The sequence below is a fragment of the Choloepus didactylus genome, chromosome 2 (genome assembly GCF_015220235.1).
Source record: "Choloepus didactylus isolate mChoDid1 chromosome 2, mChoDid1.pri, whole genome shotgun sequence".
NCBI classification, from domain to species: Eukaryota; Metazoa; Chordata; class Mammalia; order Pilosa; family Megalonychidae; genus Choloepus; species Choloepus didactylus.
In genome coordinates, this window is record NC_051308.1 from 206,014,741 (window position 1) to 206,039,194 (window position 24,454).

Genomic DNA, 24,454 nt, shown 5'->3' on the forward strand with positions numbered 1-24,454 from the left:
AACATGTTCCTACTTTACCCCAAGAAAGTTACCTAATATAGCAACATTTCTGTGAACTTGCTCCTACTATATCCATCAGAAATTAACAGACCATAGTCATTCCTGGGCATCCCCAGAACGTTAAAGAGCTTATCAGTTCTTCTTGGATTATTGCTCCCCCTTCCTTAATTGCTCTCTATTGCTAGTTCCCCTACATTCTACATTATAAGCCATTTGTTTTATTTTTTTCCAAAGTTCACATTAGTGGTAGCATATAATATTTCTCTTTTTGTGCCTGGCTTATTTTGCTTAGCATTATGTCTTCAAGGTTCATCCATGTTGTCATATGTTTCACGAGATCGTTCCTTCTTACTGCCGCGTAGTATTCCATCGTGTGTATATACCACATTTTATTTATCCACTCATCTGTTGAAGGACATTTGGGTTGTTTCCATCTTTTGGCAATTGTGAATAATGCTGCTATGAACATTGGCGTGCAGATATCTGTTCGTGTCACTGCTTTCCGATCTTCCGGGTATATACCGAGAAGTGCAATCGCTGGGTCGAATGGTAACTCTATATCTAGTTTTCTAAGGAACTGCCAGACTGACTTCCAGAGTGGCTGAACCATTATACAGTCCCACCAACAATGAATAAGAGTTCCAGTTTCTCCACATCCCCTCCAGCATTTGTAGTTTCCTGTTTGTTTAATGGCAGCCATTCTAACCGGTGTTAGATGGTATCTCATTGTGGTCTTAATTTGCATCTCTCTAATAGCTAGTGAAGCTGAACATATTTTCATGTGTTTCTTGGCCATTTGTATTTCCTCTTCAGAGAACTGTCTTTTCATATCTTTTGCCCATTTTATAATTGGGCCGACTGTACTATTGTCATTGAGTTGTAGGATTTCTTTATATATGCAAGATATCAGTCTGTTGTCAGATACATGGTTTCCAAAAATTTTTTCCCATTGAGTTGGCTGCCTCTTTACCTTTTTGAGAAATTCCTTTGAGGTGCAGAAACTTCTAAGCTTGAGGAGTTCCCATTTATCTATTTTCTCTTTTGTTCCTTGTGCTTTGGGTGTAAAGTCTAGGAAGTGGCCGCCTAATACAAGGCCTTGAAGATGTTTTCCTACATTATCTTCTAGGAGTTTTATGGTACTTTCTTTTATATTGAGATCTTTGGTCCATTTTGAGTTAATTTTTGTGTAGGGGGTGAGGTAGGGGTCCTCTTTCATTCTTTTGGATATGGATATCCAACTCTCCCAGCCCCATTTGTTGAAAAGACCATTATGACTCAGTTCAGTGACTTTGGGGGCCTTATCAAAGATCAGTCGGCCATAGATCTGAGGGTCTATCTCTGAATTCTCAATTCGATTCCATTGATCTATATGTCTACCTTTGTGCCAGTACCATGCTGTTTTGGCAACTGTGGCTTTATAAGAAGCTTCAAAGTCAGGGAGTGTAAGTCCTCCCACTTCGTTTTTCTTTTTTAGAGTGTCTTTAGCAATTCGAGGCATCTTCCGTTTCCAAATCAATTTGATGACTAGCTTTTCCAAGTCTGCAAAGTAGGTTGTTGGAATTTTGATTGGGATTGCATTGAATCTGTAGATGAGTTTGGGTAGAATTGACATCTTAATGACATTTAGTCTTCCTATCCATGAACATGGAATATTTTTCCATCTTTTAAGGTCCCCTTCTATTTCTTTTAGTAGAGTTATGTAGTTTTCTTTGTATAGGTCTTTTACATCTTTGGTTAAGTTGATTCCTAGGTACTTGATTTTTTTAGTTGCTATTGAAAATGGTATCTTTTTCTTGAGTGTCTCTTCAGTTTGTTCATTTCTAGCATATAGAAACATTACTGACTTATGTGCATTAACCTTGTATCCCACTACTTTGCTAAATTTGTTTATTAGCTCTAGTAGGTGTATCGTTGATTTCTCAGGGTTTTCTAGATATAAGATCATATCATCTGCAAACAATGACAGTTTTACTTCTTCTTTTCCAATTTGGATGCCTTTTATTTCTTTGTCTTGCTGGATTGCCCTGGCTAGCACTTCCAGCACAATGTTGAATAACAGTGGTGACAGCGGGCATCCTTGTCTTGTTCCTGATCTTAGAGGGAAGGCTTTCAGTCTCTCTCCATTGAGTACTATGCTGGCTGTGGGTTTTTCATATATGCTCTTTATCATGTTGAGGAAGTTTCCTTCAATTCCTACCTTTTGAAGTGTTTTTATCAAAAAGGGATGTTGGATTTTGTCAAATGCTTTTTCAGCATCTATTGAGATGATCAATTGATTTTTCCCTTTTGACTTGTTAATGTGTTGTAATACATTGATTGATTTTCTTATGTTGAACCATCCTTGCATGCCTGGAATGAACCCCACTTGGTCATGGTGTATGATTTTTTTAATGTGTCTTTGGATTTGATTTGCAAGTATTTTGTTGAGGATTTTTGCATCTATATTCATTAGGGAGATTGGCCGGTAGTTTTCCTTTTTGGTAGCATCTTTGCCTGGTTTTGGTATTAGATTGATGTTAGCTTCATAAAATGAGTTAGGTAGTGTTCCATTTTCTTCAATGTTTTGAAAGAGTTTGAGTAAGATTGGTGTCAGTTCTTTCTGGAAAGTTTGGTAGAATTCCCCTGTGAAGCCATCTGGCCCTGGGCATTTATTTCTGGGAAGATTTTTGATGACTGATTGGATCTCTTTGCTTGTGATGGGTTGGTTGAGGTCTTCTATTTCTTCTCTGGTCAGTCTAGGTTGTTCATATGTTTCCAGGAAATTGTCCATTTCCTCTACATTATCCAGTTTGTTGCCATACAGTTGTTCATAATATCCTCCTATAATTTTTTTAATTTCTTCAGGATCTGCAGTTATGTCACCTTTTTCATTCATTATTTTGTTTATATGGGTCTTCTCTCTTTTTGATTTTGTCAGTCTAGCTAGGGGCTTGTCAATCTTGTTGATCTTCTCAAAGAACCAACTTTTGGTGATATTTATCCTCTCTATTGTTTTTTTGTTCTCTATGTCATTTATTTATGCTTTAATCCTTGTTATTTCTTTTCTTGTACTTGGTTTAGGATTGGTTTGCTGTTCATTTTCTAGCTTCTTCAGTTGATCCATTAGTTCTTTGATTTTGGCTCTTTCTTCCTTTTTAATATATGCGTTTAGTGCTATAAATTTCCCCCTTAGCACTGCTTTTGCTGCATCCCATAGGTTTTGGTATGTTGTGTTCTCATTTTCATTCGTCTCTATATATTTAGCAATTTCTCTTGCTATTTCTTCTTTAACCCACTGATTGTTTAGGAGTGTGTTGTTTAACCTCCAGGTATTTGTGAATTTTCTAAGTCTCTGATGGTTATTGACTTCTAATTGTATTCCATTGTGGTCAGAGAATGTGCTTTGAATAATTTCAATCTTTTTAAATTTGTTGAGGCTTGTTTTATGTCCCAGCATAGGATCTATTCTGGAGAAAGTTCCATGAGCACTAGAAAAGTATGTGTATCCTGGTGATTTGGGATGTAATGTCCTGTATATGTCTGTTAAATCTAATTCATTTATCAGATTGTTTAGGTTTTCAATTTCCTTATTGGTCTTCTGCTGGTTGATCTATCTATAGGAGAGAGTGATGTGTTGAAGTCTCCCACAATTATTGTGGAAACATCAATTGCTTCCTTTAGTTTTGCCAGTGTTTCTCTCATGCATTTTGTGGCACCTTGGTTGGGTGCATAGACATTTACGATTGTTATTTCTTCTTGCTGAATTGCCCCTTTTATTAGTATGTAGTGGCCTTCTTTGTCTCTCAAAACATCCCTGCATTTGAAGTCTATTTTATCTGAGATTAATATTGCTACACCTGCTTTCTTTTGGCTGTAGCTTGCATGAAATATTTTTTTCCATCCTTTCACTTTCAGTTTCTTTGTGTCCCTGTGTCTAAGATGAGTCTCTTGTATGCAACATATTGATGGTTCATTTTTTTTGATCCATTCTGCGAATCTATATCTTTTAATTGGGGAGTTTAATCCATTTACATTCAACGTTATAACCGTGAAGGCATTTCTTGAATCAGCCATCTTATCCTTTGGTTTATGTTTGTCATATTTTTCCCCTCTGTCTATTAATATCCTTTATTGTACCCATACCGAATCTCTTTAGTACTGAACCTTTCTCCAAGTCTCTCTGTCCTTTCTTTGTTTCTCTGTCTGTAGGGCTCCCTTGAGTATCTCCAGTAGGGCAGGTCTCTTGTTAGCAAATTCTCTCAGCATTTGTTTGTCTGTGAAAAATTTAAGCTCTCCCTCAAATTTGAAGGAGAGCTTTGCTGGATAAAGTATTCTTGGCTGGAAATTTTTCTCACTCAGAATTTTAAATATATCGTGCCACTGCCTTCTCGCTTCCATGGTGGCTGCTGAGTAGTCACTACTTAGTCTTATGCTGTTTCCTTTGTATGTGGTGAATTGCTTTTCTCTTGCTGCTTTCAGAACTTGCTCCTTCTCTTCTGTGTTTGATAGTGTGATCAGTATATGTTGGAGTGGGTTTATTTGGATTTATTCTATTTGGAGTTCACTGAGCATTTATGATTTGTGTATTTATGTTGTTTAGAAGATTTGGGAAGTTTTCCCCAACAATTTCTTTGAATACTCTTCCTAGACCTTTACCCTTTTCTTCCCCTTCTGGGACACCAATGAGTCTTATATTTGGATGTTTCATTTTATCTATCATATCCCTGAGGTCCATTTCGATTTTTTCAATTTTTTCCCCATTCTTTCTTTTATGCTTTCATTTTCCATTCTGTCATCTTCAAGGTCACTGATTCGTTGTTCAACTTCCTCTAGTCTTGTACTATGAGTGTCCAGAATCTTTTTAATTTGGTCAACAGTTTCTTTAATTTCCATAAGATCATCCATTTTTTTATTTAGTCTTGCAATGTCTTCTTTATGCTCTTCTAGGGTCTTCTTGATTTCCTTTATCTCCCGTACTATGGTCTCATTGTTCATCTTCAGTTCTTTGAGTAGCTGCTCTAGGTACTGTGTCTCTTCTGGTCTTTTGATTTGGGTGCTTGGGCTTGGGTTATCCGTATCGTCTGTTTTTTTCATATGCTTTATAATTTTCTGTTGTTTTTGGCCTCGTGGCATTTGCTGAACTTGATAGGGTTCTTTTAGGATTTGTAGACCAATTGAAGTCCTTATCTCTAATTTATCAGATCTACAGCTTCGTGGAGTACACTTTCTCTAACTAGCCAGCAGGTGGCGTCCACGAGCCACCAGTTCTCCACAAGCCAGTTCTCCCCTGCTTAGCCTTTTTGGTGAGTGGGGGAGTGAGTCTTGTGGGGTCCAATTGGTGTACCAAGCTTGCGTGTGTAGTTGGTGTTGCCTGCCCTGTATATGGGGCATGTTTCTGGGCAGTCAGGGAGGGGGAGGGTGGCTCTAACAATCAAATCTCCCTGGTGATCCTAGAGTTTTAAAGCTGCTGCAATAGTCTAATCCTTCAGTTCAGTCCTGCCACAGTTTGTCTCTGCCACTGACCCACAAGTCCTTGGTATTGGCGTATGGCTCCTGAGACTTGCAAGTGGGCCCCTCTTCCAGGCCGTGCACCCCGGGTCCTCTGTTGAGGGATGACTGTGCTATGTCACAGGTGAGTGCCATCCCCCCAGGGCAGTTCTGGGCTGCTGGGCTGTGTAGGGAGGCTCCCAGTCTGCTGAAATGATGGCTGAATGGGGCTTTGTTAATTCACACTGCTCTACCTTCCCAACTCTGGGACAATCAGCTGAGGTTGCAGGGAAGGCTAATGTCCACGCCCAGTTTTGTGGTGTGTGCCTGTTATTTGAAGCACTTCCGTCACACTGGGTTGTCTGGGGCAGTTCTGGGCTATGGGGCTGGCGATGGGCAGGAGTGTTTCCTGTCCACCAGGATGATGGCTGTGAGCGGACACCCCCCTTTTCTTGGGAAGTTGTGGTGTTTAGTGAATTTCTCAGCCACTGGATTATTGCGTTTTGTCTCAGAGCTCTCCTAGTTCTGCTCTTGACTTGACCTGCCCAAATAGCAAGTCTTTGAAGCTTTCTGTATTGGGCTTCTTAGAGTAATTGTTTTAGAAAAAGAAAAAAGGATTAAAAAAAAAAAAAAAAAAAAAAACGGGCCCTCCTCAGAGATCTAATGGGTTATTGAAATGCTAAGAGACAAAGCAACCAGGGCCATTAAGGAAAGGTCCACAGGGCAGAGAGATCAGCTTTTCTTCGGGATTTGCATATGCGCCTCAGGGCCCTTCCCCTTTCTATGTTCATCAGAACTCCAAAAATCCTCCGCTTTTATTTTGGAGTTTTTCGTGTTGTTTTTTTTCTATGCCTGTCTCCTCTCTGCTGGGCTGGCTGCTCTCAGATTCTCTGGTGTCTGGTCTCAGTCTATCTATGGTTGGAGTTGGAATCAGTAGAATGAGTTTCCGATAAGGGCAGCCACTGCAGTTCTCCCTTCTCCTTCCCGGAGCTGACAGCCCCTCCTCCCACGGGACTGAGCCTGGCAGGGAGGGGCGCGGGTCCCCTGGCCGCAAAAACTGACAGATTTCGCTGATCTCAGCAGTTCCACGTTTTCATGAGTGTTGTATGAAGTATGCCCAAAGTCAGATTGCTCTGTGGTGTCCAGTCCACGCAGTTCCTGGCTTTCTACCTACTTTCCTGGAGGTGTAACTAAAACATACAGCTCACCAGTCTGCCATCTTGCCCCGCCTCTCTTGTACTTCTTACAAATGACATCTTTATTCACTGTATTCCAAAATCTTAGAATTATCAATACTTTTTATGCATTTGCATTTTAGAACCTGTAATAAGTAAAAAGTGGAATTGCATTCCAAAAAATACAATATAATATTACTGGCATTTATAATTACTGTATGGTTATCTTTACTGAGGTCTTTATTTCTTCATGCCACTTTAATCCACTGTCTAGTGTCCTTTCCTTTCTGTCTGAAGTATTCCCTTTAACAGGGCCTATAGGGCAGTTCTAGTGGTGATGAACTCAGTCAGCTTTTGTTTATCTAGGAATGTCTTAAATCTGTCCTTCTGTTTGAAAGAAGGAAAACATGTGCATATTAACGTCTTTCACTAAAGGTGGGAAGTTTCCTGCCATTATTTCTTTGACTATTCCCTCTGCCCCTTTTTCTCTTTTTTCTTTTTCTGTGACCCAATACTGAGTATATAGTTATGTTTGATGTTGTCCCACAGTTTTCTTAGTAGACTGTTTGGTTCCTTTCTAAAATTTCTATCTTCATACTGAGATTCTCATATCATTCATTCATTGTTTTCCTCATATCCTTTGGTTCTTTGAATTTTCCCTTACCTGCTTGAGAATATTGAGGATCGTTTTGTAAATGTCTTTGTCTAGTATGTTCAATATCTCTTCTTCTTTGTTGATGGTTTCTGGATTTCAATCTTGTCCATTGGATTGACCATCCTGTTTCTTTGTTTGATTTGTAATCTTATGTTGCACACTTATGTTGCACACTTCATATTGTAACATTTTTAAGTATTAACTCTGGGATTTAGTCCATGAACTGTCTGTTCCTTAAATTTGTATCCAGCTAGTGATACGATGGAAATTTCCTTGAGTGCCAGGAGCTACCAAAAGGAAACAAACCAATGCAAAAATCACAGTATTTGTGACTTGGCTCTGCCTTAGCTAGTTGCTCTCCTGCAAAGTTTAGCATTCCTATCAAGAATATCAACTTGAAGTGAATGTGAAATGCGGTGTCCTCTCCATCATTTCTGAGCCTGCATCTTGTCCCATATTTGTACTTGTTCATGGCCTTAGGAATTTCTCTGTGTATAAAAATTTGAATGCCCCCTCTACTCCCTAGAAAATAGAATTCTCCCCTCCAGAATTCAGAATTAAGGTAGATAATTCTTTATTGTTGACATAATTGTTTCTTGACATAATTCGTTTCATATAATTGTTTCTTACCCTACTTTAGCTGTCTGCAAGCTTTTCAGCCTGCAGAACAAGTTCTGGAAGGGCAAGTCAGAGACGAGTTACCTGGTTCAGTTTTTCTAGCTCCCCCCTTATAGACTGGCATCAACATACAGGCACTCCAGTTTGTGCATATGAGTTACTTCTGCTCCCTCCAGCACAAGACCAGGAAATCACAATGGAAGTGTAGACTGGTTCTACACTGCACCAGAGAGGGGATGGGGAAGGAATCAACAAGAGTATCACAAGCTTCTTCTACCATTTTTTTAGATAACCAGAAAGTAGTTGATTGGTTGGCACTAGTTAGGTGATGGCAGTGCTGGCAAAGCCCTCACAAGTGCAGGGCTCACCCTTAGTATAAAGGGCCATGACTGGGGATGAATTTTACCCAACAACCATCCAGGATGAGGCATTTCTCAGCCACCATACCTTTGAATTCACCAGCATTAAACTTGTTAAAGCCCAATTTCTTGGAGATATGGATTTTCCCTTGTTTTGAAGTTTGGTGCAGATGGACATGACTTGGCTGATATGGACCCTGGCTACTGTACCTTGGGGCTTTCCAAAGGCACCTCATATTCCTATTTGGAGCCTAAACTGGGGACAGCATGAGGTCAGACATGATCATCAACAGGAAAGGGCTGTTTCTAAGCTCTTAGGACAATCCATACAGGCAATAGGCTGCATACACTCCCAAGGTGGCTACTGTCTGCAATCATTGCACACTTGGCCTCCATGGAGAAAGGAGGCGAGTCTGTTTAATTGGGTGAAGATCTCTCACCATTTTTACAGCTGTGTTTTCTTGATTTGGCACTTGCCCAGTTACTGTGCCCCTTTAACTGGCTTCCAAGGTTTTGAGAAAGATGGATCTGCCAGTTTTTGTGATTTGTTCAAATACTGTGTGGTGGAACAGTACCCTGGAGGGTCTCATGCCACCATTGTGGTTGACTGGAAGCCTATCAACTTTTTTCCCTAATTTTTCTTTACATTTGTAACCACTGCAGATAAAGCTGAGAAGGTAAGAAGGAGGGAGGCAAAGATTCTATGGGAAAGATTTTTCTTCTCTTTCCCAAAAATTTTACATGAAATTCCCCCCTTTTCCTGATTTTTTTTTATCATGCATGGGTTTTCAAAGGTACAGCTTCAAAGACAAAGAAGGCAAAGAGAAGAAACTAGGCATGATGTTTGTTTGTATGTATGTTTTACATTTACACAGTCCATTTCAGTGCCTATTAGTTTTTAGAGTTGAAAGAATGATGAAGAACTCTAGGCAGCTCCAGAACTTTCTGTTTATTGGAAAATATTTTTTCATTACCTAACATCCTTACTCTGACCGGTTTATGCTCTGAATGTGTGTGTGTGCTGTTCAAAATAACACTCTGTATGATTCCTTCCACAGGACCCTGGGAATTTTATCAGGCCTAGATAATTAGATAAACCAGCAAGTATCTATAGGATCCTTACTAAGTACCCAGAGCTATGTTAAGCTAATTTGGATAAAATGCTCCCTGGGGGTGAGATTGGGTTTCTTGGTTTGATTGGTAAGCTCTGAGTTGCCTTTGGTCCCCACATCTGTGGATCTCAAACAATGTTCTTTCATTGAGTCTTCAAAGAGTTAGGAATATGTCCCCTTCTTTCCTCAGGAAGAAGGCCATGCAAAGTAAAGGATGGAGAAATCACAGCTCTGTGACAGAATTTATTCTCCTGGGCTTCTCCAGAAACCCCAGGACCAACTGGATTCTTTTCTTCATCTTCCTCTTCCTCTACTTATTTACAGTCTTGGGAAATGGGCTGATTGTTACTCTTATCAGAGCAGATGCACACCTTCACACTCCCATGTATTTCTTTCTCAGCATCCTCTCTCTACTAGATCTCAGCTATGCCACCACCACAGTGCCCCAGATGTTGGTTCATCTAGTAAGCAAGAGTAAGATCATCTCCTATGTTGGGTGTGTGGTCCAGATGTACATTTTCCTGACCCTGGGCATCACCGAGACCTGGATTTTTGCAGCAATGGCCTATGACAGATATGTTGCCATATGCTGTCCACTCCACTATGGGGTCCAGATGAGCCAAACCCTGTGCATACTCCTGGCAGTCAGCTCTGCCCTCTGTGGTCTCATATGTGCACTTGTCTACACTGTCTTTGCAATGACTCTGCCCTACTGTGGCCCCAATGAGATCAACCACTTCTTTTGTGAAATCCCTGCTGTCTTAAAGTTGGCCTGTGCAGACACATCCTTAAATGATGAAGTGGACTTTATCTTGGGTTTCTTCTTGCTCCTGATCCCATTATCCCTCATCCTGGCCTCATATGTTCACATCTTCATGGCTATTCTGAGGATTCGCTCCAATCAGGGCCGGATTAAAGCCTTCTCTACCTGTGCCTCACACATCACTGTGGTCGCCATGTTCTGTATTCCATGCATGATCATGTATATGAGGCCTGGCTCTGAGACCTCCCCAGAGGATGACAAAAAATTGGCCCTGTTCTACAACGTCATCTCTGCCTTTCTCAACCCCATAATCTACAGCCTCAGGAACAAGGATGTGAAAAGGGCTTTCCTCAAGTTAATCAGAATGAGTGAAGACACTCAGTAGGTCATGGACTAGGACTGTCTTCAGGGCTTCTGGTCTCCTGTCTACAGCATTGGCACTTTCAGTGAAGTCATTGGACTCAATGAGGAGGCCAGCATTTGGGAAATGTGCAGAAAGAAGCATGTCCACATTAATTTGCCAGTGGAAACAATAGGAAAGTACTCAGAAAGAACTGTGTTCGTGGCTTAAATCCAGCATTGACCTGAGGTGGTAAAGTCACCTAACTTCTCTGGGATTTAATTTCCTTGCTTATAAAATGTATTTCATGATACTCATTTTGCCTAAGTAACAATTTATTGAACTCTTTTTCTATCAATAGTCACTGCTTTATATGTTCTTATTTTACTCTTCATGACAACTCTAGGAAGTAGACGTTATTATACCCTTTGTACAGATGAAGACACTGATGCACAAAAAGATTAGAAAAATCATTAAAAGCCACAAGTTAGAAAGTAATACAGCTTGAACCTAGGTAGTATTGTTCCAAACCTGCTCTGGTCCATTACACTGTGCCACATTTCAAGTCACAGCTGAAATAATGGATAGGATACTTTTGAGGAAAGTTGAAAACTCTTTGGATTATTATTCTAAGTCACAACTACAAGGTTAAATACTCAAACTCTAGAACTCTACTGAATACTTTAGATCCTGCTCACCAGCATCCCTTAGTTTAAGCAAATAGCATTATGCAGTGACTATTAACATCTCATTAAATGTGTGTTGGGTGATTTTTCTAAGCCCCACCTCCATCCTTGACCTGCAATCTCCTAACCTCTTCTTTCAGATCTTTTTTTTTTTTTCACTTTCATGGGTCCCTCTCTTATTTTCATTGCACCTATCCCAACTATGGCTTCTAGCAACCCACATTTCTGTTCATAAGGACAGTGCCTCAATATCCACAGCTAACCTTTCCTTAAATTTCCTCTGACACCAGAAAGACCTTGGTGACAATGGGAAGAGCCCTGAAACTTAATCTCAATTTGTTGTCACCTAGGAAAAAGTACCCATTCTCTCTGGAACTCAGTCCTGCCATCTGTAAAATAAAAGCAATCACCATATCTGAGTCTACCTATACCATAAAATTGCTTTTAAGCTCAAATGGGAATAGGCCTTAAAAGTTAAGTAATTTTATCCACTGTCATTAGAAATTCATTGCCATCAAAACTAAATACCTTGGAAAATGATCATTAAATTATTAACAGTAGCTTGTGTTTGTCAACTTAAAACATTAAGTTCAGGCTGATTGTGAAGTCAGGAGTTATGGGTTGGATACAAAAGTGGCATGTGACTGCATGCCCAGATAGTCATATTTTCAATACACACACACACCAAATTAACAAGACACAGTTAACGAAGATAGATGACTCCAAATAATCTAGTTTCACTAGTGGACTTATAGAAGGCCCATTAAATGATCTCAGTTATTCCTATTCATATCTTGGCTGGGTATTCAAAACGCAATGTGATCAAATGGGTTGATGCTGAGGGAGTAGGGATATTGATTGTAAATTCTTATTTGAGTTACCTGCCACATCAACCTTTGGGAAATTTAAGGCCTCCATTTAATGTATGTTTATTATGGACATCTTATAAAACACAGAAGAGTAGAAGGGAAACAAAAAACCACATTGGATAGTTCATCACCCAAAGGCAACACCTATTAACAATTCTAAAAATATTCTATATGTCTCTTGTTTAATTATTTGGTTTACACAATTGTGAATATTTTGTATATCCAACTTAATTTACTATTTTTTACATATAAGTTTATACTTTTTTTTTCAATCAATGACTATTGAGTGCCAACTCTATATCAGGCAATGTTCTAGGCACCAGAAAAACAACAGTGGGCAAGATAGATAACAAATACCCACTTTCTTGGAGTTTACATTTTGGCAAAGCTTTTTTTCTATATTATAATAAGCTCTTTTAAATATAGTTTTAATTTAATGTAGTATTACATTCATGGAGCTATCATACCATAATCTTCATTAGTCCCTCCTGCTGGAAATTTAGGTTGCTTATAATTTTTAAGCTACTCTTGGAAGAACAACTATTTTCTGTGTTCCAATGTTGAAATATCCTCTCTTATTATTGTGGAGGAAGAAAATATAGAAGTAAGGCAGTCCAGTTATATTTCATGAGAACAGGGGATACTTTTTTTCCTGACTTTACAGTGGATGTAGAAGTTTATCTGTATGCCAAGAGGGAAGTAAACTACAATAAGCTGAGTCAATAAACCAAAGCAAGAAGTTGAACTGGTCATCAAAATCCAAGGAGATAGAATAGTTATTAACTGCATATATTTCAGACCCAGAAACCTAAGGGACAGAGAGATGGAGTAAGAGTAATAGCATGAGGTGCTAGTAGAAAGACTCAAGGAAATTTTCCAGAAAATGAGTCATATGTAATTGGCTTTTAAGTAGCATGTAAGTAGGATGTCTGTATTTGAAGGGCTACATGTAGGCAGATATATCCTAAGAATAGATTCATGAAAGGGGAATTACCAGATCAAAGGTTAGGAGTATTTTTGAGGCTTTTGATATCCGCACAAATTAGTTTTCCAGAAGACTTGCATCAGTTTACACTCCCATATGTCATATATGAAAGGACTCATTTCAGGTTATCAGCTGAATTTGATTGTGAATGCTAGATACATATGAATGTGTATTGTTCACGTAACATTGATTTCAAGTCAGAGCATAGAAATAAGGAGGGACAAAGTAAAGCAAGAGAATGGGTTTTAGGTAATATCAGCTGCCACATTAACCAGGAAATGGATTATTTCAAGTATTATCAGAGTAAATGAAATTTTTATCACTCCAGTTTCAGACAAATATTAACTTGCTTTAGAAAAAGTGGCAGGCACAAGGTTAATCTTTTAAATCAGGTACTTTATATGACTTTCCAATAAGATTCAGTTACAACATATTCCATTTGCTCTCAAGTATTGAGAAGAGTTTTATCTGTAAAACAAGGATCATCTGAATATTAAGAAAACCCAAAAGATTAATAAATTCTAAGAGTGTTCTTTGCTTATTAGCAACTTCCTCCAGAAGATAAATTTGTGCGAATTGCCAGTCTAAAGCACTCTTAGCATTCTCCAAGTTTTATTAGAATACTAGCTCTAAGAATGATGTGGAACTCTGCAAAGGTAAGGATCTCCTATGCCAGGGTGTGCTGGTTTGAATCTGTTATGTACCCTACAGAAGCCATGTTCCTTTAATCCAGTCTTGTGGGTGCAGATTTATTGTGGGTGGGATCTTTTGATTAGGTTGTTTCCATGGAGATGTGACCCACCCAATTGTGGGGGGGGTTGATTAAGATTATTTCCATGGAGATGTGATTCCACCCATTCAAGGTAGATCTTAATTAGTTTACTGACATCCTCTGTAAGAGGATAAAAGGCAGAGATATTTTGAAGACAGGGCAGAAACGCTTGGAGATACAGACAGAAATACGTTTGGAGATGCTAAGCTGGGAGATGAAGCCCAGAGTTTGCCCCAGAGAAGCAAAGTTGAGAAGCCACAGATGCTTAAGGAGAAAGCCACTGGAATCAGAAGCTGAAAGCAGTGCAACCTGGGAGCAAAGAACCAGCAGACACCAGCTACGTGCCTCCCAGCTGACAGAGGTATTCTGGACACCATCAGCCTTTTCCTCAAAGTTTCTACCTCTTGATGCCTTAATTTGGATATTTTTAGGGCCTTAGAACTGTAAATTTGTAACCTAATAAACCCCCTTTATAAAAGCCAATCCATTTCTGGTATTTTGCATTTCCAGAAGCTTTCGAAAACCAGAACACAGGGTTTCCTGTAAGAAGGCCACAGCCTCTAAGGAGAGAAGCACTGGGGATGGAGAACTTGATTTTCTGCAGACAGAAATGGAGTTGTTGGCCAGAGATGCTGATAGTGTTTGGGGGAGGTGGGGGTTGTTAGGAAAATTCCTTTGGAGTCCTTAGAGGGAGCATCTAAGAATCACCCACTGGAACTAATGGGACTTCTTAGATCTCTCAGAATGGTAGAAATACCACAGCAGGCCCACCCAATTTTCCCACCTCCTGACATTATCCCCCTACTCTGGCCAGTCCTGACTCATCAGGCCTCTGCATAGGCTATTCTACCCAAAATGCCCTCTTCTCCCATGTCGCAACTCTCTCCTTACTCATGAATTAAAGCCACATATAGGTATCTTCTTCAGGAAGTTTCCTAACAATTTCTGCCCAGATAAGTTTTGCTTACCCCTGAACTATCAGCATCACTGACTGAGTAGTCAACACTGGCCTCAGAAACAATAGAATCTTTGGCTGGAAGAGCTCCTAAAATGTATAAATCTCATCTTTTTTTTTTTTTTTTATTAAATTCAGTTTTATTGAAATACATTTACACACCATACAATCATCCATGGTATACAATCCACTGTCCACAGTATGATAACATAGTTATGCGTTCATCACCACAATCTATCTCTGAACATTTTCCTTACATCAGAAAGAACCAGAACAAGAATAAAAAATAAAACTGAAAAAAGAACACCCAAATCATCCCCCCATCCCACCCCATTTGTCCTTTAGTTTTTATCCCCATTCCTCCACTCATCCATACACTAGATAAAGGGGGTGTGATCCACAAGGTCTTCACAATCACACTGTCACCCCTTGTAATCTACATTATTATATTATTATCTTCAGGAGTCCAGACTGCTGGGTTGGAGTTTGGTAGTTTCAGGTATTTACTTCTAGCTATTCAAATACATTAAAACCTAAGACGTGTTATCTATATAGCGTATAAGAATGTCCACCAGAGTGACCTCTCGACTCCATTTGAAATCTCTCAGCCACTGAAACTATTTTGTCTCATTGTGCATCCCCCTTTTGGTCAAGAAGATACTCTCAGTCCCACGATGCCGGGTCCACATTCATCCCCGGGAGTCATATTCTGCATTGCCAGGGAGATTTACACCCCTGGGAGTTGGGTCCCACGCAGGGGGGAGGGCAGCAAGTTCTCCTGTCGAGATGGCTCAGTTAGAGAGAGAGAGAGGGCCACATCTGAGCAACAAAGAGGTACTCATGGGGAGACTCTTAGGCACAATTATATGCAAGTTTAGCCTCTCCTTTGCAGTAACGAGCTTCATAAGTGCATGTCCCATGATTGAGGGCTCAGCGCATCAAACTGCCAGTCCCAATGTTTGTGACAACATCAACACCAGTCCAGGTGAGGAAGTCCAACACATCCGCACCTTCCCCCAGATCCTCGGGGCTGGGGAGGGGGAGGCTGTAAATATATTTTTTATTATAACTCTCATCTTGATCTTGAGTCCCTTAGACAGCTGTAAGTACTAATACACATTTCAAATATATTTGCATAAGGCTATTTCCAATGCATATGGTTTGGAATGTCCTTTATTCCTTTGTCTACCTTTACTGTCTTGTCTGCATGGTATATAAATTCTCTTGCTCTCAGTCAAGTACTTTAGTAAGATTAATGCATGTCAGAAAATGGGAGATAAGGGTTGTGGAAGTTCAGGGCCCTGCTACATTGGTGAAATTTCTAGGGGTCCAGTTGTGTAGGGCATGTCAGAATATCATTGCTAAAGTGGAAAAAAGTTGATGCATGTTTCACTAACTATCCTGAAGAAAGTGGCATGATAAGCCTCTGAATTTTAGAAGCATGTTGCTCTGATTCATTTACTGGATAACCCATAAAGATTCCAGAAGAACTTCTTAAGTTTGCCCAAGATATCCCAAGCTGCCACCCAGGCTTTGTAACTAAGTAGATTGAATAGTGTTGGATGTGCTTGTAGCAAACAGAGATGTTATATAGAGCTCTGGCAAGTACTAAGAGGAGAATCACTGTGCAAGACCCTAGGATTTTAGAGTATGGAGGTTCCCCCTTCTGTAAATAACTAGCCTTCATTTGAAAAAACAGCTTCTGGAACTTCTCATTCTGGATAACATGGAGGAACTACATTTCACCCTATTGCTTCTGCTAATTACAATTTAAAATGCTGTACAAGGCTGAACATGGCAGAGTAAATGTTACATCAGAAAATACAGCCTAAATATTCAGGCCTGCCTGATCCTGCATCAGACAGAGAAACAAGTCTCTGTTTAGGTGAGAAGGTGAGTTTATTGAAGATGCATCAACAAGGAACTGGAGGAAAAAAAACTTTCCAAGACCAGTTCAGAGTGAGGAGAGTGGTTTGGGCTTTTATAACTCCAAACAGACAAAGAAATGGCCTGGATCTAAAAGAAAGCAGAAGGGAAAAAATAGAAGAGAAACAGCTGTTTGGTCAGATTACCCTATTATCTTGAAGCTTTCCCCTCATTCAGGCTTGTTTTCCAAGGAGTAGAAGGCACTGATTATCAGACCATATGGTGATGTCTTTTGAATTCTCCTGCAGGCAATGCTGGGAAACTTCCTGGGAACAGAGTAAGTTTTTGTTGTTGTTGTTGAGTTTAAAGCAACAGCAAGTTATTTTGACAAGGGGTTTTTATGCTTAGAATACCTCAAAGCTGCTTGAGTGAAGTGATCTTAATAAACAGGGTTTTGTGGGGTTTTTTGGCTACTGAAGACTGTAATACACAATTTCCAGCTAAAGAATTATATTAAGTACTTTTTCTACTTATCCAGCTACCAAATTTCCTCATTTAATGTGATATTTTCTTATTCTTATGAAGGAGCATCTTGTGAGCCTTTCTTATAAAAGGAAAAGTGGGTGAAGGTCTACCTTCTACTACTGCTTCCTGCTGAGCAAATGCAAAGAGGTTCTTACATTAGTCTGGAAGATGCTCTGAATAAGCCCACAGAAACAATACAGGCAACAATAAGACAAATATATGGCAAGTAAAACAAAACCCGTGCTAATAAGGGCTATTCTCCATTTCATAGGTAAGTTTTTAACTACTCAGAAAATGAGTTCAGTTTACTATGATTTTTTAACATGATCAGTATCATCCTGCATATGATTTAATATTGAACAGCTATTATTATAGTCATCTGGTATACATGAGCAGCACTTAATGCTAATGAATGCACAAGTTTTTCTGAGCTGCACTGGGTGTCAAGCTTACAATACTATATACACTATCCCTCCACAGTGTCAGGCCTTAGTGTTAATTTTGTTTTTATGTTTCAATCATATCACCTGACAATTATGGCTCCAGGAAGTATATTCTTTGTACAGTTGTCATAGCACAGCATTGTTGGTCCTCTGGAAAACAGGATGGTGAGCTCCAGGTTTCCTTTGGACTGTCTCACAGTGCCCTTCAGCACTATACAACAGAGCTGGTCTGCAGGCAGTGACCACTGGCTAAAGCAACCGAGTCTTTTCTGGCAGACAGAGCCAACTGTGGCTGTAAAAGGTGTTTCTAGTAACAGCATATTTCCTCTACTTCTGGAGCATGTCCATGTGATATGGTTACACCTTTATAATTTTAGGGACCACAGAAATGGGTCTAGCCACAATTCAGATGGGGAGACACCATGCACTGTACTAGGAGCTTGGTTTACACATGTAAGTACTTCAATTAAAACAGAGGTCTATTTTTTTTTTTTTACATCTTTACTAGGGTTATTTTAGTTGATGGGTAGAACATAATTTAAAAACTTCTCTTGCTTCTTTTTAAAAGCCTTTTTTGTTGCTGAAGATGAAGCTCTGACTTGTAGCTGACTGCAAGCCCTTTCAAGGAAGCATCAGAGTAAAACAATGTGACAAAGAAATTTGACAATTTCTGTGACATATAACATTTTAAAAATAACTAAAACTGTAACTAGCAGCACTACATTGTTGTTTAATATTATGCAGATCATAACCAACAGAAGGTTTGAAAATTTCTTTTAATGTTTATAACATTGTTTAAACATTTCTTATGCAACTTATATCAAATGAACTTAACCATTTTTAGCACTTCATTTTTTCAAGGTGAAAGAACAAATCCTTTGCAACTGTTGGGAATAAAAAGATATCCTTTCGGGCTTGAACTTGAGAAACCAAAATGTTAAAAGTTGTCAGGTTTGAAACAATATCTGTTTTTTTTCATTTAACTGAAGTTAAAGAAAATATTTAGCTTTTTTAAAAGTGAGAAAACTTGATATTTTTAAACAACCAAGGACATGATAAAGTTCACATAAAGTGCAAGAAGTTATTTTGATAAAATACAGACTTTCTGCCTTTTACACTGATAATTCAGAAAAAAAAATTATAAACTCCTACTAAAAATAATTAATAATCCAAGGAAACTTCTTTACTTTAAAGAGAGAAAACTAAATTTCTGTTTGATTAAGGTTTAAAAAAAATTTTTAACATAAACCCATCAAAACTCTCCTGGACAAAATTACTTTCTTTTTCTTCTTAATAAAAACCCATTTTTGATATTTTATATTTAAAGTTACCAAAATGATTCTGGAAACTCTTTTTAAGCAAACATCTTGTAACATTCAAGTACCATTAAAATCAAATTTGTGGAGAGGAACCTAAGACGGCGACTAGGTGAGACAGAGAAAAAAGCACCTCCATGAAAACACTACATAAAAAACCAGAAAGGGCCCAGAACACCACTTCCGAAGTAGCACCAGCTGGACAAGTTCTGCTAAAGCCACAGGGAATATGTGTTTGGTGAAACCAGGAGTCTGCATTCTGAAACAAGTGAGTGAGTAGGCTGAATCCCTCGGCCACGCTGCGTTGGGGGGAAACGGTGGATTGGAGTTTTTTAAAAAGAATAAAAGCAGCCCAGGAACAGTTGCAGATAAGACGGGAGTGGTCTGGACTAACGCCTCGATGTCTGGGGTGGAGGATACCCCTTCCCACACCCACTGCTGATTGTCTCGGGTCCAGGGAAACAAAGGGGAGATGCACAACTTGCAGCAGCCTCCCCAGTGGGCGGGGCTATTCCTGCCCAGGGCCGAGCACACAGGGCAGAGCCAAGCTGGGAGGCCCAGCCTCACAGCCGTTGCCCCAGCAGGCGGGGCTGCTCCTGCCTGGGGCCGAGCACACAGCACACAGCCCAGCCAAGAAACCCAGCCTCACAGCCATCACCCCACTGGGTGGGGCTGCTCCTGCCAGGGGCGAGCATACGGCGCAGAGCCCAGCTGAGAAGCTCAGCTTCCCAGCCATCTCCCCAGTGGGCGGGGCTACTCCTGCCCAGCTGAACACACAGCACAGACCCGAGACAAGAAACCCAGCCTGACAGGGAGTCTCTCCTGCAGCATCACTTGCATGACACGATATTGGCCATGGACAGTGGCCTTGAATACACCCATGGCTGATTGTCCCGGAGCTGGGAGAGCAGAGCTGTGCGGAAAGGGGGAAGGTAACGCATCCCATTCAACCATCTTTGAAGTGGGTTGGGAACGCCCCTACACAGCCCGGTAGTCCAGGCCTTCCCTGGAGGCTGGTGCTCACTTGTGACGTGGCATGGCCTGCCCCCCCCCACTCAACAGAGGTCCTGGAAAAGCACAGCACGGAGGGGGGAACTGCTCGGAAATCCCAGGGAACCTATGCCAATACCAAGGACTTTTGTATCAGCGGCAGAGAACAGCCTTAAATCTCTGGGAACACCTGGGAGATTTGATTGTTAGACCTGCCCTTCCTCCCTAACCACTCAGGCACATGCCCCTCATTGAGGGCAGACAGCACCGACAACACACCCAAATTAAGTGCACCAATTGGACCCCAAAAGAATCAGATCCCCACATACCACAAAGTTGGGGAGAACTAACTTGAGGGGAATAAGTGACTCATGGACGCCATTTGCTGGTTAGTTATAGAAAGTGTATGTCACCAAGCTGCAATTCTAACAAATTAAAGACTCACAGATGCCATCTGCTGGTTAGTAAGAGAAAGTGTACGTCACCAAACTGTCTCTGAAAAACTAGATTGATATCCTTTTTTTTGATACAACTTGAAAGAACCCTATCAAGCAAAACAAATGCCAAGAGCCCAAAAACAACAGAAAATCTTAATGCATATGATAAAACCAGACGATATGGAGAGTCCAGCTCCAAACACACAAACCAAGATTTCGGAAGAAATGTTGTTCCTCGCAAAATTAATTAAAGAACTACAATCAAAGAACGAAAACATAGCAAAGGATTTAAAGGACATCAAGAGGACCATGGCCCAGGATATAAGTGCCATAAAGAAGACCCTAGAAGAGCATAAAGAAGACATTGCAAGAGTAAATAAAAAAAATAGAAGATCTTATGGAAATAAAAGAAACTGTTGGCCAAATTAAAAAGACTCTGGATATTCACAATACAAGACTAGAGGAAGCCAAACAACATCTCAGTGTCCTAGAAATCCACAGAATAGAAAATGAAAGAACAAAAGAAAGAATGGAGAAAAAAATTGAAAAATTCTCAATGGATCTCAGGGATATGATAGATAAAATAAAACGTCCATACTTAAGACTCATTGGTGTCCCAGAAGGGGAAGAGAAGGGTAAAGGTCTAGAAAGAGTATTCAAAGAAATTGTTGGGGAAAACTTCCCCAACCTTCTACACAATATAAACACACAAAGCATAAATGCCCAGCAAACTCCAAATAGAATAAAAACAAATAAAACCACCCCAAGATATATTCTGATCAGACTCTCAAATACTGAAGAGAAGGAGCAAGTTCTGAAAGCAGCAAGAGAAAAGCAATTCACCACATACAAAGGAAACAATATAAGACTAAGTAGTGACTACTCAGTGGCCACTATGGAGGTGAGAAGGCAGTGGCATGACATATTTAAAATTCTGAGAGAGAATAATTTCCAGCCAAGAATACTTTATCTAGCAAAACTCTCCTTCAAATTTGAGGGAGAGCTTAAATTTTTCACAGACAAACAAATGCTGAGAGACTTTGCCAATAAAAGACCTGCCCTACTTCAGATTCTAAAGGAAGCCCTACCAACAGAGAGACAAAGAAAGGAGAAAGAGATATAGAGAATTTTAACAGACATATATAGTACCTTACATCCCAAATCACCAGGACACTCATTTTTCTCTAGTGATCACGGATCTTTCTCAGAGGGGACCATAAGCTGGGACATGAAACAAGCCTCAAGAAATTAAAAAAAAAAAATTGAATATACTCAAAGAACATTCTCCAAACACAATGGAATACAAATAGAAGTCAGTAATTTTTGAACTATAACTCCACTATTTACTTCCTACATGATAAAAAATACACAAACTCTAAGGGCAAATCAGTGGTTTTGAACTCAATGTAAAATATGTAATTTTAGACAACTATATAAAGGTGGGGGAATGAAGGAGTATAGGAACATAGTTTATGTGCCCAGTTGAAGTGAAGGTGGTATCAAAGAAAAACAAGATTGATATGGATTTAAGAGGTTAATTTTAAGCCCCACAGTAAACACAAAGAAATTATCAGAGAATATAACCATAGAGATGAAAAGTAGAGTTTGGGTTAAGAGAAATGGGGGAAGGGGCAATGGGGATTTAAGAAAGGAGTGTAGGGTTGCTGTTTGAGGGGAAGGGAAATTTCTAGTAATGGATGGTGGGAAAGAGCATAACATCATTCTAAATGTGATTAATCCCACTATTGGTAAGGCTAGGGAGGGCGTGGAATGGGAAGATTTAGGCTGTATATATGTTTCCACAATTGAAAAAAGAAAAAAAAAAAAAGACAGTCTAACTAGATGACAATTGAATGCTAAGGATGAACTTGGATGGGATTGGAGGGTGGAGGACAGGTGGCTCGAAGGGACACAGCTGAGACATAAGGAAAAGGAAATATAGAATGTAAGCATTGTATCATTGTTGAATCTCTTATACTTCTTAGCTGCGCTTAATAGAATTACATAAAAGAATGTTCTTGTTCATGGGAAGTACATACGTGAATTATAATGTATGTTCAAGGAAGTCTGCAGCTAACTCTCATATTCAGAAGACAGAGAAATATATGATGGATGATAGATAGGGAGGGAGGGAGGGAAAGAAATAGCGATGTGACAGCATGTTAAAGTTGGTGGATTGAGCTATCTGGGGAGGGGGGGTCAGGGTATGATGGAATTCTGTGTATGGGGCTAGTATTGTTTTTGCAACTATTCATGTAACTTTGAATTTATTTCAAAATAAAATTAAAAAAATGAAATTTGTCAGAATAATGGTAAATCTTCAAAACACTTTAGTCAATGCATTTTGAAATAGTAATGTACAATCTTTTGACAAGGATTAGTGGAATATGTAGGTATTATATTGTTCCCCCTCAAAAACCTACAATGATTTAATTTTGCATGAGTTTTGAAATTCATGTATTTTGTTTTCATAGTTTTGCTACATTCTTTAGAGGCATATTGGCTTTATGTATATGTCCACTTCTATAGGGTACTTAATGAGGATGAAGCCAGGAATAATCTTCACAATCTTGTATAATAGTTATGAAATCCAAGCATTTGAGAGGGATTCCTAATGTTTTTGCCTTTGCCACCCCATGGCTGCTCCTCAATGCCCTCCTTTTATATGTATCATAAGGCAGCCTTTTCAGCAGGTGTGGGGCATAATAGAAGGATATGGGCTACAGCATTTGCTTCTTGGTTACTAGGAGGAGAATTTTCCCAATTTAACTACCCAACAGAGTATTCACTCATGGTCTTAGTTTTATGATCAAACTATGGGCTAGTCAAACAGGGTTGTTAAAGGGACTTTGCACTGGTCTGACAATTTGCACTTTTGCTAATTTTTAAATTGTGTTGGTTATTTCTTGATGTCCTCCCAGGGATTTCAGGTTTTGGATCTCAATCCTCCTTAGCTCAGATAGCTTTAACTTTTGGCTGGGTCCTTTTCTCTGACTTACTAATTTTAAAAACTGACAGACCAGACTTCTATATCATATTTCTCTTAACTAATTTCTCTGGAAGGCCTGCCACTAAGGCAGAAGTGGAAGTCCACATATCTTTTCTAACTGTAACTTTTCCTTTAACTTATGGACTTCTCTTTCTTGAGACAGTCTGCTATAGCTAGCCATATTGCACATAATGGCCAGCTGACTGCAGCTGCAGTGAATCTGTTATTTTTACTAAATTTCATAGTATTTCATTCTTTTAATACATTTTGAATTGAATACTTACCTGAAGGTCAGGAATTCCATCTTTTGGCCACTCCACTGCTTTACTTAATTTATATTGTAGCCACATAGAGTTGCAATAATGTACTAACAATTTTTTTAATGAAACTCTCCAAATTTAGACAAATCATTAAGAATAGTTCCCAAGGGGAAGAAGCCAACACACTCTTGAGAGTTTCCCGTGGCTGGGCAATACCAACAGAAATCACAAAGACAGAACATCAGAGTAGGAGCTCCTCAAATACAACTGGTTCCCCACACAAATGCAAACTGCGCAGACTGCACAAATTCAAAAGGAGAACCACAATCCAAGGTCACAGATGGTGAGGTGAGCCTCAAACCTACCGGGTCTGCATGTATGACCCCTGGATCAACTCAATTAGCCTTTCACACAATAGGCTAATTGAAACAAAAGGAAGCAAAGTGGACATAACAAACAAAAGATCACACAATTACCCACACGGGGAAAGTCTTGATTGCAAAGTCACCTTCACCCAGATGTGCCTGGTGTCTGTCCATGGCAGGTACCTCCACTGGACCCTCCAGTCTGAATCCTCCAGGAAAAATTCCCAGGAAGCTGCTAGGCATAGAGCCAAAGAGTCCACGGGAGCCTTGCAGCCAACAAGGTATGGATCAGGGCTACATTAAGGGAGCATAGGGTCCCTTTGTGGTTGCAAAATTGTTGCCATTAGAAAACATGATCCTGAATAGTCATGCCTGCCTGATCTTGCATCAAACAGAGAAACAAATCTCCTTGTTTAAGTGAGAAGATGAGTTTATTGAAGATGCATCGATTAGGAACTGAAGGGAAAAAAAAAAACTTTCCAAGGCCAGTTCAGACTGAGAAGAGTTG

General features: G+C 39.7%; 1 protein-coding gene and 1 non-coding gene across 2 annotated transcripts; one reads left to right on the plus strand and one right to left on the minus strand.

Annotated features, from left to right (window-relative positions):
* Nucleotides 1-8,571: 8,571 nt before the first annotated feature.
* On the minus strand, nucleotides 8,572-8,704 carry LOC119528344. The gene has a single exon (XR_005215650.1). It is a non-coding gene; the product is annotated as a small nucleolar RNA SNORA70 (small nucleolar RNA).
* An 881-nt stretch (nucleotides 8,705-9,585) lies between these two features.
* On the plus strand, nucleotides 9,586-10,533 carry LOC119519623 (olfactory receptor 2A1/2A42-like). The gene has a single exon (XM_037817370.1). The coding sequence runs from the start codon at nucleotides 9,586-9,588 to the stop codon at nucleotides 10,531-10,533; it is 948 nt and encodes a 315-aa protein (XP_037673298.1).
* The last annotated feature ends 13,921 nt before the right edge of the window (nucleotides 10,534-24,454 follow it).

Excerpts from the sequence above, each read along its gene's own strand:
- LOC119519623 (XM_037817370.1), top strand. The coding sequence starts at position 9,586 with ATGCAAAGTAAAGGATGGAGAAATCACAGCTCTGTGACAGAATTTATT.